This window comes from Aethalodelphis obliquidens, unplaced genomic scaffold (genome assembly GCF_003676395.1).
Source record: "Aethalodelphis obliquidens isolate GAN/ISIS:26980383/991018 unplaced genomic scaffold, ASM367639v1 scaffold1, whole genome shotgun sequence".
Classification (NCBI taxonomy): Eukaryota; Metazoa; Chordata; class Mammalia; order Artiodactyla; family Delphinidae; genus Aethalodelphis; species Aethalodelphis obliquidens.
The window spans coordinates 10,502,914-10,520,203 of NW_020837945.1; the positions used below are offsets into that span (position 1 = coordinate 10,502,914).

Here is a 17,290-nt window from a genome sequence, read left to right on the forward strand (position 1 = left end):
CCAGTCCGTTTGAGTCAGTGGTCTAGGGAAAGCCGGCATTGAAAGAGCTTGCTGTCCTAAGGGTGATGACAACACAGACCAACCTGGCCATGGTTTGGCTGGGTGTTACTTTTCAAAAGTGGTGCCTGAGGGGCTTCCCTGGTGGCGCAGTGCTTGAGAGTCCGCCTGCCGATGCAGGGGACGCGGGTTCGTGCCCTGGTCCGGGAAGATCCCACATGCCACAGAGCAGCTGGGCCGTGAGCCATGGCCGCTGAGCCTGCCCGTCCGGAGCCTGTGCTCCGCAACGGGAGAGGCCACAACAGTGAGAGGCCCACGTACCGCAAAAAAAAAGAAAAGAAAAGAAAAGAAAAAGTGATGCCTCATCCCCTTTGTTAGCTTTTTCAGAATGTCTGGCTGAGCTTTCAGAGAGTTTTATATTCTGTGATGTCACCCACTCTGCCACACTTCATCTAACTCCTGACGGCCTTTATTACATTCTCTTTTCCGTAAATACCAGCTTTATTGAGATACAGTTCACATACCATAAAATTCCGCCTTTAAAGTGCAACTCAGTGACGGGTAGTATATTCACGGAGTTATACACACATCACCACAATCCAAATTAAGGAATTTAGTGCTTTTCTAAGTACGGGAAGATGCAAGAGTCTGGGCTCACTGAAATCTTTCCTTTGACATGCACCTCATCCTATCTGGGGCCAGTATCCTCTGTTTTCACATCCTGAGTTTCCTCAGGACTCACCGTAGGGAGTGGCTGCAGTCTGATGGCTGTCAGATGGCAGGTATTCTTTCCTTGCTGAGTTTCCTCAGGGTTTACCCGCTCACGTTGGAGAGCTGCAATCGTTGATGACTGTGCCATCCTTTGTTTACTGATATGGCAGGAAATATTCCATTTCTCATCCCCCTTCTTTATCCCCCCAGTCCCTGGCAACCACTACCTACTTCCTGCCTCTATGAATTTGTCTACTCTGGACATTTCATATTCATGGAAACATACAATAGGTGGCCTTTTGTGACTGGCTTCTTTCACTTACCATCATTTTCAGCGTTCGTTCATGTTGTAGCATGTATCAGTACTTCATTCCTTTTTATGGTTGAATAATATTCCATTGTATGAATCTATATCTGGTTTACCCGTTCATCAGTTGATGAACTTTTGGGTTATTTCTACTTTTTTGGCTACTGTGAATAATGGGGCTATTAACCTTCCTACATAGACTTCATTTTATTTTATTTTTTGCGGTACGCGGGCCTCTCACTGTTGTGGCCTCTCCCGTTGCGGAGCAACAGGCTCCGGACGCGCAGGCTCAGCGGCCATGGCTCACGGGCCTAGCCGCTCCGCGGCATGTGGGAACCTCCCGGACCGGGGCACGAACCCGTGTCCCCTGCATCAGCAGGCGGACTCTCAACCACTGCGCCACCAGGGAAGCCCCTACATAGACTTTTGTGTGGACATATGCTTTCATTTCTCTTGGGTAGATACCCAGGAGAGGAATTGCTGGGTCATGCGACAACTCTCTCTGTGTTTAACTTTCTGAGGAATGGCCAAACTGTTTTTCTGAAGTGGCTGCACAGTCTTACATTCTCACCAGCAATAGGTGATGGTTCCAATTTCTCAAGATCCTTGTAGCACATTCTCTTTCATGAGTTATCTCTGCATGCATACCACAACTCGCCTTGGATTTAAACTCCTGAAGTGCATGAACTGCACTGAGATTGTCAGAATAGCAACCACAGCACACGGCAGGTTCTGAGTAAATCTCAGCTGTTAGTTGGATAAACTTTTTATTATAATCACTACAGTTCCTACGTAGAGGCCTACGTTAGGAGAATATACAGGTCTAATTTCACGTCTTCCAAAGACACCTACACATAAACCGTACTGCCGTTTATTGGGCCCTTACTGTATTCTTACCATATATGACGTAATTTTTCAGAGGAGGAAACTGAGATTCAGCTTACTTGTCCAAGTAATTAACAGCAAAGCGGAAATTTAGACTCAGATTTTCACTGAACCACATTGCCCTTCACAGTGAAGGAATTCTATTTTGCAGGAAAGGTGGGAGGGGGAGAGGGAGAGAGAGAGACACTTATTAGAGGACCTCCGTTTTCTATCTATAAACTCCCCAAAGGAAAGCACCAAGGTTTTACTTCTTTCGTTAGCTCATATTGTTCACAGTACATAGTAGTAACTCAAAAAGAGTATTTCTGATTATATAAAATTTGAACAATGATATAATGACTAATAAGCTAAAATCTAAAAGTAAGGTATTGTCGCCGGGGGTGGGATGAATTGGGAGATTGGGATTGACATATATACACTACTATATATAAAATAGATAACTAATGAGAACCTACTGTATAGCACAGGGAACTTTACTCAATACTCCGTAATGACCTACATGGGAAAAGAATCTAAAAAAGAGTGGATGTACGTATACATATAACTGATTCACTTTGCTGTACAGCAGAAACTAACACAACATTGTAAGGCGACTATACTCCAATAAAAATTAATTTAAAAATAAAAAAAGTAAGCTATCGTTAACCACGGTCTCGTTCAATTCACTATTGCGGCTATATCTGACAATATACGGTAAGTATCTAACCACTTGCCAAAGGCCATAGCCAGGACTATATCTCGTTTAAATCCCCCAAAGTTGGCCTATGTGCCTCAAAAACGTCACCCATGGGAACCACAGAAGCGCTGATTCTCCAGCTATTAACCCTGCGCCCAAGACACTGCCTGGCGCCTTCAACTGGCATCGGATGTCAGAAAAGCGGAACTGGCTGAAGAGACCTTTGCCCCTAACCAACATGGCCGCTCTGAGGCCTCAGGCTGAGGGCGGCAGAATGAGGATCATGTGAGAAGAATCCCGATCCTCTATTCGCTTTCTCTTCCGGACGGCGGGGGAAGATGACCCACGTGGGCCGGCCTTAAAGGGCCCATGTCTAATTCCGCCGGAGCTCCGCCCCCGTTGCCGGGCGGGCCAGGCGCGGAGCGGAACGGCGGCGGGCGGGGCCGGCACTCCGAGGCCGCGTCTCCGGGAGCCGTGGTGACCGCAGCCCGGTGCGACGCAAGCCCGAGGAGGTTAACCGCCCAGTCGGCGGACGGCAGAGCGCGAGGATCCCGCGCGAGCCCGGCACAGCCGGCGGGGGCGCACGGCCGCGGGGATGGAGGACGGTTTGGCCGGGCCCCGGCTCGGGGCGGCGGCCGAGGCGCGAGCGCAGCCCGGGGTGACGCTGCGGCCCTTCGCGCCGTTCTCGGGGGCTGCCGAGGCAGACGAGGGCGGCGGCGACTGGAGCTTCATCGACTGCGAGATGGAGGAGGTGGACCTGCAGGACCTGCCCAGCGCCACCATCGCCTGCCACCTGGACCCGCGCGTGTTCGTGGACGGCCTGTGCCGGGTGAGGGCCGGGCGGGGCGGCCGTCGGGCGGAGGGCGGACACTTGTTGCCGGGAGGAGGCAGCGCCGAGGTCCTGCCGGCCCGGGGCAGCCTCTCCAGCCGGGCCGCCGGCGGGGCGGGAGGCCACCCCCGGGGACGCGGCGACGTCCCCGGCCGCCCTGACGCGGTCCCCTCTGTCCCGGTTGGGGTGGGGGCGCGCTCCCCGAGGTCCCAGGTCCCCAGCACCTGCCGGGCCGCGCGCTGCGCGCCAAGGGGCTAGCCTTTCACCTGGGCTAGTAACCCCCTCCTAGCGACGCTCCAGTCCCCGGGTGTTAACTCGGGTGGGGAGGGGGGCGACGTAGTAGGAGACAATCGGAGGATGAATTAGCTCCCCGAGCGGCCGGGGAGCTCGTATCGTCACCTGGGGGCTTGGACCGTGCCGGGCACTTACTCCTTTGAGGAGGGGGTCGCCTCATTTATGGGGAGGAGGAAACAGACGTTGAGCGGCGACGTGATTCAGTGTTACAAACAGGACGGCGTCTCGGCATTCTCAATCTGCACGCCTGGAAGCAAAGCCAATGTTTGGGTGAGGATCCGCGGTTGCTCATTATCTTGCACTTGGCCAGTTTTGGTGGAATGGTGTTGGGGGGAAGGGGCCCATTTTCTAGGCCTTTAGGATATTTAGTCTGGAATCTTGCTCCCTGAAGGGGTGACAGGAGACACTCAGTACAGGGAGAGTTGGATTTTTTTTTTTTTCCTCTACATCCCCAGGGTTTAGACATGTTGGAGAGAGAGGGGGCAGGTATGACTAACCAAGGGCGGTGGGAAGGAGGAATTTATTTGGAATCTGCAATTAGTGTGCAGAATAAAATTTGGACAACGTAGGCGTTGCAGAATAAAGCCTGTCTTTGAGAGAGATGCCCCATTAGGAGAGCAGCTGTCAAAGAAAGTGCTGCTTTCAGTGCTTGGCTCTGAGTCTGCATACTGTCAATGAACTGTAGTCAGGGTGGCTGCCAAGAGGAACACCACTGTGGAACAGAGAATGGTGTGCTTAAGACCCATTTATTTATAATGTATAGGCTCATCTACTCTCAGGATTTACAGGGGCTGTGTGCTTAGATGAGGTTCCATGCGTGCTTTCTAAAGGAACTATTGGCACAAATACAGGGTCTCACTCATTTTACTCTCCAGCCTTTTCTCTTCTTGAGGCTAAGGTCTAACAGCATATCAAGTCTCTTTCTTAAGGGTCCTAGGCTCTCATGCTAAAGAAACAAGATCAGATCATGTAAGATGCTGCTTGTTTGCCTAGCAATTCATAGTTTTACGGTCTTCCCAGTGTTGGGGACCATCCTGAAATTGCTTTGTCTGAAATGTTGCCCCCTTTGGTAGCTCTTCATGTTAACAAATATGTGTGGAGATTCTGCTGTGAGCCGGGCACTGTTCTAGGCTCTGAGGGCACAGCAGTGAATAAAATAGCATTCCTGCTTTCAGGGCTGGCATTTTTGTTGGGGGAAACAGACAGTAAACAAATAGATAGCAGATTTGTTAAGAGGTGTTGGTGCTATAGGAAAAAGTTGGCCTTGGAAGATGGGGGGGAAGGGGAAGATTGCTGTTTTACATAAAATGATCAGGGACAGGCTTACAAGGTGCTGTTTTGAGCAGAGACAATGGGCTAGCGTTCATTCACTCATTCACTCTTTCATTTATTCTTTTGCTGTTTATCGAATGCTTACTATGTTCCAGGTACTGTTTTAGGCCCAGTGGATAGAGTGGTGAACACAGTGAGCTTCCTGCTTATGTACTAGCAGTTGAGGAAGAGATAGACAGTCAAAAAAAGTAAGTGAACAAGGTGATTTCAGATGGTGGTCAGTGCAGTGCAGGACATACCCAGGATGATGTGATCGGGAGTGACCAGGGAGAGGAGAGGGACTGGGTGGTATCAGTCAGGGCCTAACAGGAACCCAGTGATATCGTCAGGGCCTAACAGGGACCCTATGGTATCAGTCAGGGCCTAACAGGGACCCTACGGTATCAGTAAGGGCCTAACAGGGACCCTATGGTAACCAAGAACTGGTTAACTGGGGCAGGACTGAGGGAGTCAGAGGGAGTGTTGGGAGGAAGTCGTATTGCTGGAACCCTAGGAAAGGAGCCTCTTGGCAGGAGCTACAGACGTGGAGGGATGGAATTGAGATGCTGAAGCCGCGAGTTGCAGGTAAGAAATACCCCAGCTTGCCCCAGCTTTCTGATCTCGTTGGCAGAGCCCAGCTGGCAGCCAGGAGGCCAGGGAGTCCAACCAATGCAGTCCGTAGGTGGGTCAGCCTTCCAGGGCCCAGAGAAGAGTGGAGAGAGCAGAGAATGGCTCTGGGATCAGTGCAGGTAAAGAGGACGTGCGGAGAGGGTCAGCATGCGGCCGCTTTAGACTGAGTGGCCCCGGAAGGCCACTCTGCACAGCTTGGACTTGCCTGGCAGGAAGAAGCTCCTCATGTAGATTTTGTGTGGCCGGTGTCCAGGCAGAGGGAATAGTGAATACAGAAGTTCCAGTGCAGGGATGAACGAGTGTGTGCAGAGGGCCCAGTGAGGGCAGTGGTGGTGGCCGAGGTTGACGCAGCCGGGGAACGGTTCCACGGGAGCCTGGAGGCCCTGGGAGGGGTTCGGATCCTGTTCTAGTTGCAAAGCTAGGTGGAGAATGTCTTTGGGGGAAGGAGGTTGGGTGGGCAGGAGAGGAAGCAAAGAGGCCCCTTAGGAGGCTCTTGACTTTGGTTGTCAGGGGAGCTGTGAGGGTGTCTGGACTAGGGTGGAGACGTGGGAGACAGTGCCTATCCTTTCCATTTGGGGGTCAGGAGCCTCAGAATGTGGACAGGGGGAGCTCCGTGCCTTGGTTGCCCATCTCCAGGGTCCTGCAGAGACCGTTGGTAAGCCTTCCAGTAGAAAGATAAATTTCTCATTTAGGTGAAACCATTCCTCCAGGTGGGAAGATGTGGCTTCTGAGATTTCAGTCTGACGGCCTTATTATTTTGAAGGCCATTCTTATTAAAGCTGGAGTGTCACCTTTGGGTGGTGTAATGAAAACATGATTCTACTTCAGGTCAGTGGTATCTGACCCTTGAGTCGGCAGACCATTGACTGCATTGCCAACAAAAGTCCCTGTGCTGGTGGTGTGGCCACATCCTCTCTTTAACCAGTCTGTTGGAGGATCATCTGGGTGAGTGATGGTGTCTTAACCTGTTAGGGCTACTGTAACAAAATGCCACAGATTGGGTGGCTTATAAAAATAGAAATTTATTTCTCACAGTTCTGGTGGCCAGCATGGCTGGGTGAGGGCCCTCTTCTGGGTTGCAGACTTCTCGCTGTGTCCTCCCATGGTGGAAGGGATGGGGTCTCTTTTATAAGTGCGCTAATCCCATCATGAGGGCTTCATCCTCATGATCCCTAATCACCTCCCAACAGCTAATACCATCACCTTTGGGGGTGAGGACATCAATGTATGAATTTGGGGGAAACACAAACATCCAGATGGTGGCAGATGGTGTGAAGGAAAAAGGCTATGTCAGTGTTCTTTACGTGTGTTCATACCAGTCTCTAACCTTAATTGTAAAGTAAAGAAAGAAATTGACCTGAACTGCCAATTCATTTGGGAATTTATATTGGAAGCCCGTTTTCTAACTGTAACAGTTGGATCTGATATGTAAAATTTGTTTTTGTTAGCTGGATCATCAAATTATTATAAATAATTTATAATTAACATGTTCATTAAATGTTTATCCAAAAAATAACTGAAACTGTATCGTCATTAATTTCAAGCAATATTATTAGAGAGATTCACACCATTACAAATGAATGAAAAATTTTATTGAAATAAGGTTATTTTTGGTTGTACAGATATTTGCTTAGCATATTCCATTACTGTACTTTTTGTGAACATTTTTTCTTTTTACTGAGAAAGCAAAGCAGTGCTTTGAACCGGTAATTACATGTGCTTTGGATTGTTGGCAGTGGTTCGTTGGTTCCCTAGAATAAAGGCTCCTTCAGTTGTCCCCAAGCTAACCAGAAAGTTAGAGTTCTCAAATAATATTGTTAGTTTCCAGGCAGTAGATATAATTTCATAGAGTAATGGAAACGAATGCCATTTTTCTGTTGTCTGAGACCTGAATGTATATTTGATTGACAGCTCTGCTTTCTTTTCAAAACATGAAATATTCTGATAAGGCATGAAAGGTGGTTGAGGGGTGTCCTTAAATTCTTTGTATCAGTGAAGACCCCTGAGAAACTCTCATGCCCAGGCCTCTGCAGACCAATTCCAGTCTCAGGGGCTGGGAACCACCTGGAACGCTCCCCAGGGTGAGTCTGATTGGGAGCCAAGGTTGCGGACCATTGTCTAGCCAGAAGGGGTCTAGCCTGACCAGAGTCATTGTTGTATCATGAAAGGATTATTGAATAATTGATCATTGGTTCCGCTTTCAGCCAGATCTGTGCCTTGATTTCCTCTAGTCCAAAATGGGAGTCAGGCCCCTAGTCGGGAGCCTCCCTTCTCCTAAGTGCCGTTTGACCTTGTGGCTGGAAAGCAGAATGACCGGCTGTCAGCCTGAGAGCCCAGCCTTTGGGCGGGTGACACACGAGATAAGAACACATACCTGAACGTGGGGTCGCCTCGGGGCTTTTGTACACATCCTCTCGTGCTGCTGCTTGCTCTCCACCAGACGTCAGATCCCGGGCTCGTCCCCCCAAAGCGTGTATTTCGGTAGACAAGATATCACTCAGTAGCAATTTGATGATTGAAATGTTTGAAGCTCCAAGGTGGGACAGCTGAGATGCATCGTTTCCGCCTGTGTGGTTGTATATGCTTGGCCGTGTATGCTTGTTCCCATCACAGTGTGTTGTAAAATGTGACATTCCAGCAGGATGGTAACAGTTGGGGGTTCTATTACAGTGTAACATCCCCGCCTTCCTAGGCCATTTTCACTTTTCATCCTAGTGTCACAGGCATGTGGTTTCTGAGACTTAAATTAAGCATAAAATGTCCCCTGAAACCTCCTCAAGTGTGGAGGAGGTTAAACCCAATATGGTATGGTTTCATTTATTTGGGAAAGTTCAGAATGTTGTAAGTTTAAAAAAACAAAAACCTGCATATTATATATGTGCAAAGTTTACTTTAGAAGTTATCCACTATTTCCCTAATTTTAGAATTTCTGACTCTTAAATCTATCTATCTATCTACATATGTATATATATTTTTTTAACATCCGTGAGGTTCTTTTGATCTCTCCTCTCCACTTCCCTCCCTAACAAGGGTTTCGTCCCCTTTTCAGCACCATCCATTGCTCAAAGCATTTCTTCTTCAGTAGCAATAGCTTTCGACGTTATTGCCAGCAACTCCCAAGACAATTACATAAGGGAGCCAAAAAAAGAAAAAGAAAAAAAAAATAGGCTTTGTGATAGAATAGCTAAAGCAGAGGCTGTTTGATTCCAGTGTTTATATTTCAGGCTCTATTCTTTCCTTCTTTCCTTTCTAAAAATGTCATCAGATGGCACAGTCTCCTCTTTTGCATACATGCCACTGAGGGGCCTATTTGCCCTGTTCTGTGAATGCATCACTCCTGTTACAGTGATTGCAGTTGTGCACGTATCAGTGTGTGTGTTGGGGGTAGGAGCAGGGAGGGGACTCCTCCGTGTGCGTTTTCTGTGCACAATTGTTAGGACCCATTTCAAGGGCTGAGGGGGAGTGCCGGTCATTTGAAATACAATTCAATTGTGACAGAATGTTTTCCTTTGTAAATATGAATCACTGTCCAAACATGGGGACGCTGACAGTTAATGAGACAGTAAGTGACTCTGCTCTATTCTCTGAGCAGTGATGGGCTATACCATGGCCGTAGGAAGTAAAAATAGCTCTTCTACCCTTCTTGGGCAGAACAGAAACATTTTCAAACTTGAACATCAGGAAAATATTAACTCCCTTAATTCAAACTTTGACGTGGAAGAAAGGGTTGGCTTCGTGTTATGTAGATTTCAGTCACTGTAGAAATCCTTTATTGATTTAGTTGGTGTCGAGTGTTTTTATTTATATTTTTAACCTCTAAAGATTTCCTTGGGTTTAAAATGCTCACATTCCCCTTTGAAGTGTGTCCGTGCGGAGGCAATGCAGCACGATAGTTAAGGGTATGAATCTGAAGCACACCTTTACCACTAACACCAGTGTGACCCTGGGGAAGCTATTTACCCTACCGTGCCTTCACTTCCCTACCTGTAAAATGGAGGTGCCAGTAGTACTAACACCTTATGATGTACATAAAATGCTTGTCCCAGGGACTAGGACATAGTAAACACATAATGTAAGTTGTGTATTATCTACTTTTGTGTAACAAACTAACTCAAGACTTAGTAGTTCAAAACAATAAACATTTATTATCTCACAGTTTCTGTGGGTCAGGAATCCAGGGATGGCGTATCCTGGTGCCTCTGCCTCAACATCTGCAGCAAAGTACCAGCTGCAGTCTCATCTGACGGCTCAACTGAAGGAGCGTCTGCTCCTAGATTGACTCACGTGGTCTTTGGCAGGATTGCATTTCTGGTGGGTTGTTGGACTGAGAGCCCCAGTTCCTCAGTGGCTGTTGGCTAGAGGCCCCCCTCAATTCATAGCCACACAGACCTCTGGCTTCCATCAGAGCAAGGGAGAAAGGGCATGCAAGATGGAATGCAGTTCACAGTCTTCTTGTGACCTAATAATCTCAGAGTGATATCCCACCACTTTTACTGGATTCTCTTCATTAGAAGTGAGTCAGTAAGTGCAGCTCCCACTCAGGGGGGTGGGGGGCTTACACCAGGGCGTGAGTCCTGGTAAGTGGAGATCGCTGAGCCCATCTTACAGGCTGCCGACCACCGACCGTTACTATTTGTTAGGACATTTTCTTCCTTGTAAACTTTTGTGACTTCTTGGAGCAGTTAATGTTCAGAAATGTTTATGAAGGTATTTTCTCATCTGATTTTTTTAGCTTCAGCTCTATAAAGAATACAGTTTTAGACTCTACTGCTTAACATAAAATACCTCATTGATAGGTTTATAGCTAGGTTCATAGCAAAAGCTGTCAGCCACTACACTTCTGAACCAAGAGCTCAGGAAACTAAAGCTTTTTTATGTTGAGAAGGTTCAGTACTTTTCCTTTCATTACTAATTTCAGCAGGTGCAATGTGAAGTTCCCATGTGTAATCATAATTAACACCATAGGAAGAGGTGTTTGAGGTTGGCCTGAATTCAGAATTAAAAGACAAAAATGTTATTTGATTCAGAAAGCTAATTTTGGATATTTTTCATGCGACATAACAATAGCTTGTTTTACTTTATTACCTTTATAATTTTTGTTAACTTTTCTGCTTTACTTTACAGATAATAAAATAGTTTCTATTCATTAATGTGAAGTGCTTTATGTGTAACAGTTATCATTTCATCTTTTTATAAGAACTCTATGAAATAGGTACTATTATTCCCATTCTGTGGACATGGAAACTGAGGCCAGAGGAGGCCAAGTAACCTGTCCCAGATCACATAGCCAGTAAGTGCTGGCCCTATGATTCAAACCTGGTTTTAGCCAACTACAAAACCTGTGCTGGAATCATCTCGTATGCAGTAATGCACATGAATTTTTCATATCTTTCACAGCTTATTTAAACCCTAGGATATCTCTATGAAGAAAGTGCTTTTATCCACAGGAAACTGAGGTTCATATGAGTTATAACTCTGTTATTCTCTAAGCCATTTATTTATATTTAACAGATCTATTTGAGTGCGTTTTGTTGATGATATTCTCGAATTCAAGCGGAAGGCAGTGCCTGGGCGCTGGAGTCAGGCAGACCCGGATTTGAACGCTAGCTCCATCACTTCACTCATTCATTCATTCATTCAACAAGTATTTCTGAGGGCCTCCTGTGTTCTGAGCACCGTGCTGGTTGCAAGGCCAGCTGTGGGACCCCAGGTGAGTCAGTCAACCTCCCCAGGCTTGGTCTCCCCCATTGCAGAAGGAGGACAATAAGCCCTACCCCACAGTCACGGTGAGGTCAGTGTGAGGGGGTGCGGCGCCCTTGGTGAATGACAGACACGTCTCTCCCTTTGTGAGGCTCACAGGCCAGCAGGGAGGACACACACTTTTTAAATTGTGTGTGTTATGTAAATATAACCAAAGAGCTTAACAGATCCATAACAAGCCACACGTCCTTGGGCAAGATATTCACCCAGACCTCAGTTGCTTCATCTATGAAGTGACCGGGTTGAGCCCGGATCATCTCAGCGAGGTCACTTCCAGCTCTTCTGTCAGTGGAGCGCTTGCTCCCTTACAGACCTTTTCTAGTAGGAATTGACTCAAGGAGAGAATCTTTCCTAGTGTGACTCTAGTTCTCTTCCATCCAGCTTCCCAGCCTCCTACCTGCAGGGGAGACAGAACTTTACCTCTGTCCATTCTAGGTTTTCAGCTGTGGCTCTTTAACGAAAAGGTGGGTCACAAGGGAAAAACAGAAGTCATTAATGCGTGCAGTACAGGTCAGGTGGGGAACCCTCATCATGACGTGGAGGCTTAGAACTTGGCTTATGTAGCCTCTTCGGCAAAGAATAAATTGATAGATAAATGGCAGGAGGGAGGAAAGCAGTTTCAGGCTTCCACATGGCAGCACACTGTGGGGAAGTAAATACGTGGGAGGAAACTGATGGGTGCGTTTGCAGATTCCTCTGTAAGAGTCTGGAGTCATCTCCATTAAAAGGGGCATTTATATCCCACCTGTAAGCAGAAAAGAGGGACAAGATAGAGCTTTCTTGCATATGTGCTTCAGAATTGCATTCAGCTTCAAATACCTTTTATGTCAGAGAGGCATATTTGGGGGGTGACATTCTGGTTTCCTCCATCCCCACTCTCATGCCTTGTCCTGCACTGGTCCGTGGGAGGCCTGTCTGCTGGTTTGTGGGAGAGAGGAGGTAAATTTCAGTCACTTACACTTGTGTCTGCAATTGGTCTTGGAAATTTCACCCATGGGAGAGGAACCTGTGTCAGAGACCATCTAACTGAGGCCAGCGCCGATTCTGTCCAGTTGCTATTTGAGGGTTTGCCAAATATATGACCTCACAAAGCCAGAACAGTTGAGTGAAACTTTTTTTTTTTAAGTTTTTCCATTATTGGGAACTTTTCCCAATCGCCCGACAGCTATTTCTTATTGATACGGTGACAGTATGTCCCAGTTTGTCCATCTGTTTCATGCCTGTTGTCCCGGGAAGGTTACTAGTAGTCCCCTCCTTCACTCTTAGGTTTGGGTCATCAATTATATATGTAGTTAGTAATTAAACAATTCAGGGACTTCCCTGGTGGCGCAGTGGTTAAGAATCACCTTCCAGTGCAGGGGACATGGGTTCGAGCCCTGGTCGGGGAAGATCCCCACATGCCGTCGGGCAACTAAGCCCGTACACCACAACTACTGAGCCTGCGCTCTAGAGCCCGGGAGGCACAACTACTGAGCCTGTGTGCCACAACTACTGAAGCCCGTGCGCCTAGAGCCCGTGCTCTGCAGCAAGAGAAGCCACCGCAATGAGAAGCCCACGCACCGCAACGAAGAGTAGCCGCCGCTCGCCACAACTAGAGAAAGCCCGTGCGCAACAACAAAGACCCAACACAGCCAAAAATTAATAAATTTAAGAAAAACAATTCATGAGAAGCACCCTGTTTACTTAGCACATACTGTTTGTCAAATATTTTATGTACATCATTTCATTTCATCCTTCTTACAGCTTTCTAAGATAAATGCTATATTTGCCCATTTTATAGATGTGGAAGGCTTCTGCTCCCTTTGCAAAACTCATCAGCACGTAGAATCCCATGGCAGCTGGGCGTCAGACTCTGGGCGCAGCTACAGAACCGTGGCAGAGAGGACCTCAGGCTCAAGCCTTCAACTTCTCCAAGGAGGAATCTCAGAGCAGTGGCCACATTTCCTCAGGGGAGCTCACTAGATATTGGCAGAACTAGAATTTTCTCCCGACCTGCTGGTTACATTGCTCATCTAATTTCCTGTGAAATGATGTCCTCGCCTGCCACACCTCCCACCCCGTGCAAAGAATCCTGAGCATGAGGCAATGAGGAGGACAGCTAGAGCCCCGGCAGCTGAAACAGGCAGAACTGTCTCCTGTGCCACCGGTAGGGGGCTGCTGGAGAGCAGGGTACCTATGGTCCTTCCTGGTGGAAGGGCAGAGGAGGCTGTGCGAGAGCTAGTCCAGAGCTGTTCAAACACCAGCGCCTGCCACCAGGGGGAGGTCACCTCACATAAGTTCTGCGATGGAGTCTGGTGGTTGCCTTCGACTTTATTTCAGGCATCACAGACAGAGCGTGCGTTTTCGGAGGGAGAAGTCACTCCTTGTGCTGCAGAAGAAGCTATTATAATGATAAGTGTGTAGCTGGAACTTTAAACCGGAGACACACCCCCTCTCTTCCATTCTCCCAGCAGAAAGCCAAGGGAGGGGACTCTCCCTGCTCCTGGGCAATGGGACCCCCTTTGGTTAGAACAGGAAACAGGGACGCTGTGCTCACCTCAGAGAGTGACCCTCTTTCACTGTGCCTAGTACACATTTGTGACATTCTCTGCCCCGTGCTCTGATTTTTTGTGACTTACTCGGACTATGACTCAAATGATCAGCATAAAGAAATGTAAAGAGGGAATTCCCTGGCAGGCCAGTGGTTAGGAGTCAGTGCTTCCACCGCCGGGGGGCGCGGGTTCAATCCCTGGTCAGGGAACTACGATCCCACAAGCCAAGAGGTGTGGGAAAGAAAGAGAGAAAGGAAGAAAGAGAAAGAGAGAGCTCACTCAGATGAAACAAACACTTCACTTCAGAGATAAGGGGAATTTTCTGAGCTGTCTTCAGCTATTAGGTTGCTATGGTGATTACTTTTAAAAGGCAAAGCTTGTGCTGCTACAGAGGTTGTCAGCCCCGCGTGGTGGACCCGTCCTCAGATGAATTACCTGCCGCCCAAGCCATGTAGTGACAGTATTCTTCTGGGCTGGAGTCAGGATTTGGGGGAATTCGGGTAGATCTCAGCTCTGCTCTCATAACCACTTTTGCGCCTAAGCTGCAGATCTTGGATGGTGATGGAGAACCCTCAGGTCTGGGTCAGCAGTGTATAAACTACTAAAAACAGACCACTCATCAGCAAAACTCACTGGGTTACAAACAGTTCATGAACTGGCCTGGAGACCCTTGCAAACGTTTGGCAACATCAGGGTTGGTTTGTATCTATCTCTCTCTTTCCGGAACAGCCCAGTCCAAGATATATCTTTCAAACTCAACCACCTGTTTGACCCTGACACAGCATTTCCAGAGTGGATTTCATTTTTAAAATCAGTTCTGAATTTGTGTATTTCTTCGAAGTGATTCATAAGTGCCCCTAATGTGCTCTGTTATTCAGTTATCTCCTTGACATATATTTGGGAAATACCATTAATGGATCTTCAGAGACTTTGTAACCTCCACATTCGGAGTATTTCAGTTATTTACAACATGTTCAGGATAATGACCTGGTCCTCAGCACCGCGAGCCTGCCTGAGACGGTGGCACAGGTTAGGTGGATGGGGATAGAGAGCTTGTATGCTGAGGGGATGACTTCCTGCGTTTGTTGGGAGGTAGTTGTGCAGAGGGCAGAATGGAGATGCGTGCTTCAATTCGTGGACTGGAATGAAGCAGTAGCAGCTGGGCCATGGCTGAGATTCTGAGCACATTCTTTATATCATAAAACAAGGGCTGGGCGGTCCTTCACCTTACTAGGATGCCTGTGACAATTAAATACAGCAGGACAGTGTTTGTGATAGAAGCTGAAGGCAGGAGATGCCCTGAAATGATTTATTTAGTCTTTATCAAGGACTTCGTTTTAATGTCATTGACTATATGACTAGAGATTTTATATTGAGTAGCCATTTAATTTTTGTTCATTTCATTTCCTTTCTTTTCCTCCTTTGTTTTCTCCGCACAGGGACTACATTGGCAAGATCAACCTACTTGTAGGTTTTCTTCTTGCTTGCTACTTATCTCATTTTTATGGCTTAGCTGAGAGTGAAAATGTATAAGAGAATATGCACATATTACCTGTGAGTGCCCACCTTCTTTGTGGACAAATACCTACCTTTCTTTGGAGTTGTGCATGTTAAAAAGGCAGTAAGATGCAGTAGTTAGGAGGGTGGACCCCTGAACCAAGTCAGTCTGAATTCAAATCCCAGCTCTGCCAGCAACTAGCTGTGTGACCTTGGGCAAGTAACTTAACTTCTCTGTGTTTCAGTCTCTTTGTAAAATGGGATAATAAAAGTACCTACCTCGTGGGGTTGTGAAGATGAAAAGACAACATATAAATAAAGGGCTAAGGATAATACCAGGCTTGTAGTAAGTATTTTGTAACTGTTAGCAATTTTATTTAAATGATTATTAAAATGCAAAGCCTACAGTATCTGTATTGCTTACTGCTATAATCCTGTGCCTAGGACAGTGCCTGCCACATAGTAGGCACTTCAATATTTGTGCAGCAGTGGAAGTAAAACACTAACATAAAAATAAAAGTCTTGCTCTTTTAAGTTCATTAAATATTAAGCCTTATTTTCCCAGGAGTAGTTTTAGGCACTTCCAGAAGTTGCATAAACTATCTCAGGCTAGAAGGCTCTGCAGCTTTAAAATCATGGCAGTGATTGTGTGTGTGTGTATGTGTGTGCGTGTATGTGTGTGCACAAAATTAACAGGCTGAGATGTTGCTGAGCATTTAGAATGCATTTAGAGCTGTATTATACCAGAAGACTAGCATGGCTTGTTATCGCCTGTAATGCTTAGAAAATCATGTCTTAACATGAATGAGCGTTGCTACAAAGTTGAAAACAAATTAAAAACCTAAACCCTTTAAAAAATAAATCTCGGGCTTCCCTGTGGCACAGTGGTTAAGAACCGCCTGCCAATGCAGGGGACACGGGTTTGAGCCCTGGTCCGGGAAGATCCCACATGCCGCGGAGCAACTAAGCCCCTGTGCCACAACTACTGAGCCCGCGCTCTAGAGCCCGCGAGCCACAACTACTGAGCCCGTGTGCCTAGAGCCCGTGCTCCGCAACAAGAGAAGCCACCGCAATGAGAAGCCCGTGTGCCGCAACGGAGAGTAGCCCCCACTCGCCACAACTAGAGAAAGCCCGTGCGCAGCAATGAAGACCCAACGCAGCCAAGAATAACTAAATTAAATAAATAAATTAAAAAAAATAAAACTCAATAAGATAATGGTTTTTACATAAAGTTGCTCTGAAGCATAAAATCATTATTTATGGTGGTAAGAAATCCTAGGCTTCCCAAGCACAATTTTTTAAAAAAAATCTATAATTGAGAAATAAATGTCATGTTTGCTGGTGAGGTTTTCCCCTCCCTGCCTCCCTATTCTCTCTCTCTCTTTGCTTTCCCTCTTTCCATTCTCTCTTGTTGTTCTTAGAATGACTTTTAGGGAATACACAGATCTTTTCAGAAATTCATTGTCATCTGCTAAATCCCATCTACCAGCCAGCCTCTAGCACCCTTGATAGAAGGAGGCTGGTCATTCTTTGCCAAATCTCATCCTAAGAGGGCAAAATCAACCTGTGATCTTCTTATCTCTGAATGCTGCCCTGTTTTCCACTACGTTGTACCAGGAGAGGTGACCTTCCTGAATGAAACGCATGCTGTCTGCTTAGTACTCAGCGGCCTGCTGTGCTTTTAATTAAATGAACCAATCTTTAAAAACTCGAGTCTTATCCCCAAAGCAGCATGGCACTCACAGTCTGTCCCCAGGTCAGACATTCCAGATGGTTACATCATAGGGTGGCACCAGTGGGGACTGAAGATTGGATCAAGGGGCTTTAGCATGGTATGATCTGGGCTCATCGTTCTTGGAGCC

The 17,290-nt window shown here is 47.0% G+C and overlaps 1 protein-coding gene across 1 annotated transcript in view; it reads left to right on the forward strand.

The window, feature by feature from the left end:
* The first annotated feature begins 3,048 nt into the window (after positions 1-3,048).
* Positions 3,049-17,290, forward strand: part of RCAN1 (regulator of calcineurin 1) — a 95,825-nt gene continuing 81,583 nt past the window's right edge. Inside the window, exon 1 of the mRNA XM_027100747.1 lies at positions 3,049-3,405. Coding sequence (XP_026956548.1) covers positions 3,172-3,405 — 234 coding nt within the window. The 5' untranslated portion in view covers positions 3,049-3,171. The remainder of the gene's footprint in view (positions 3,406-17,290) is intronic.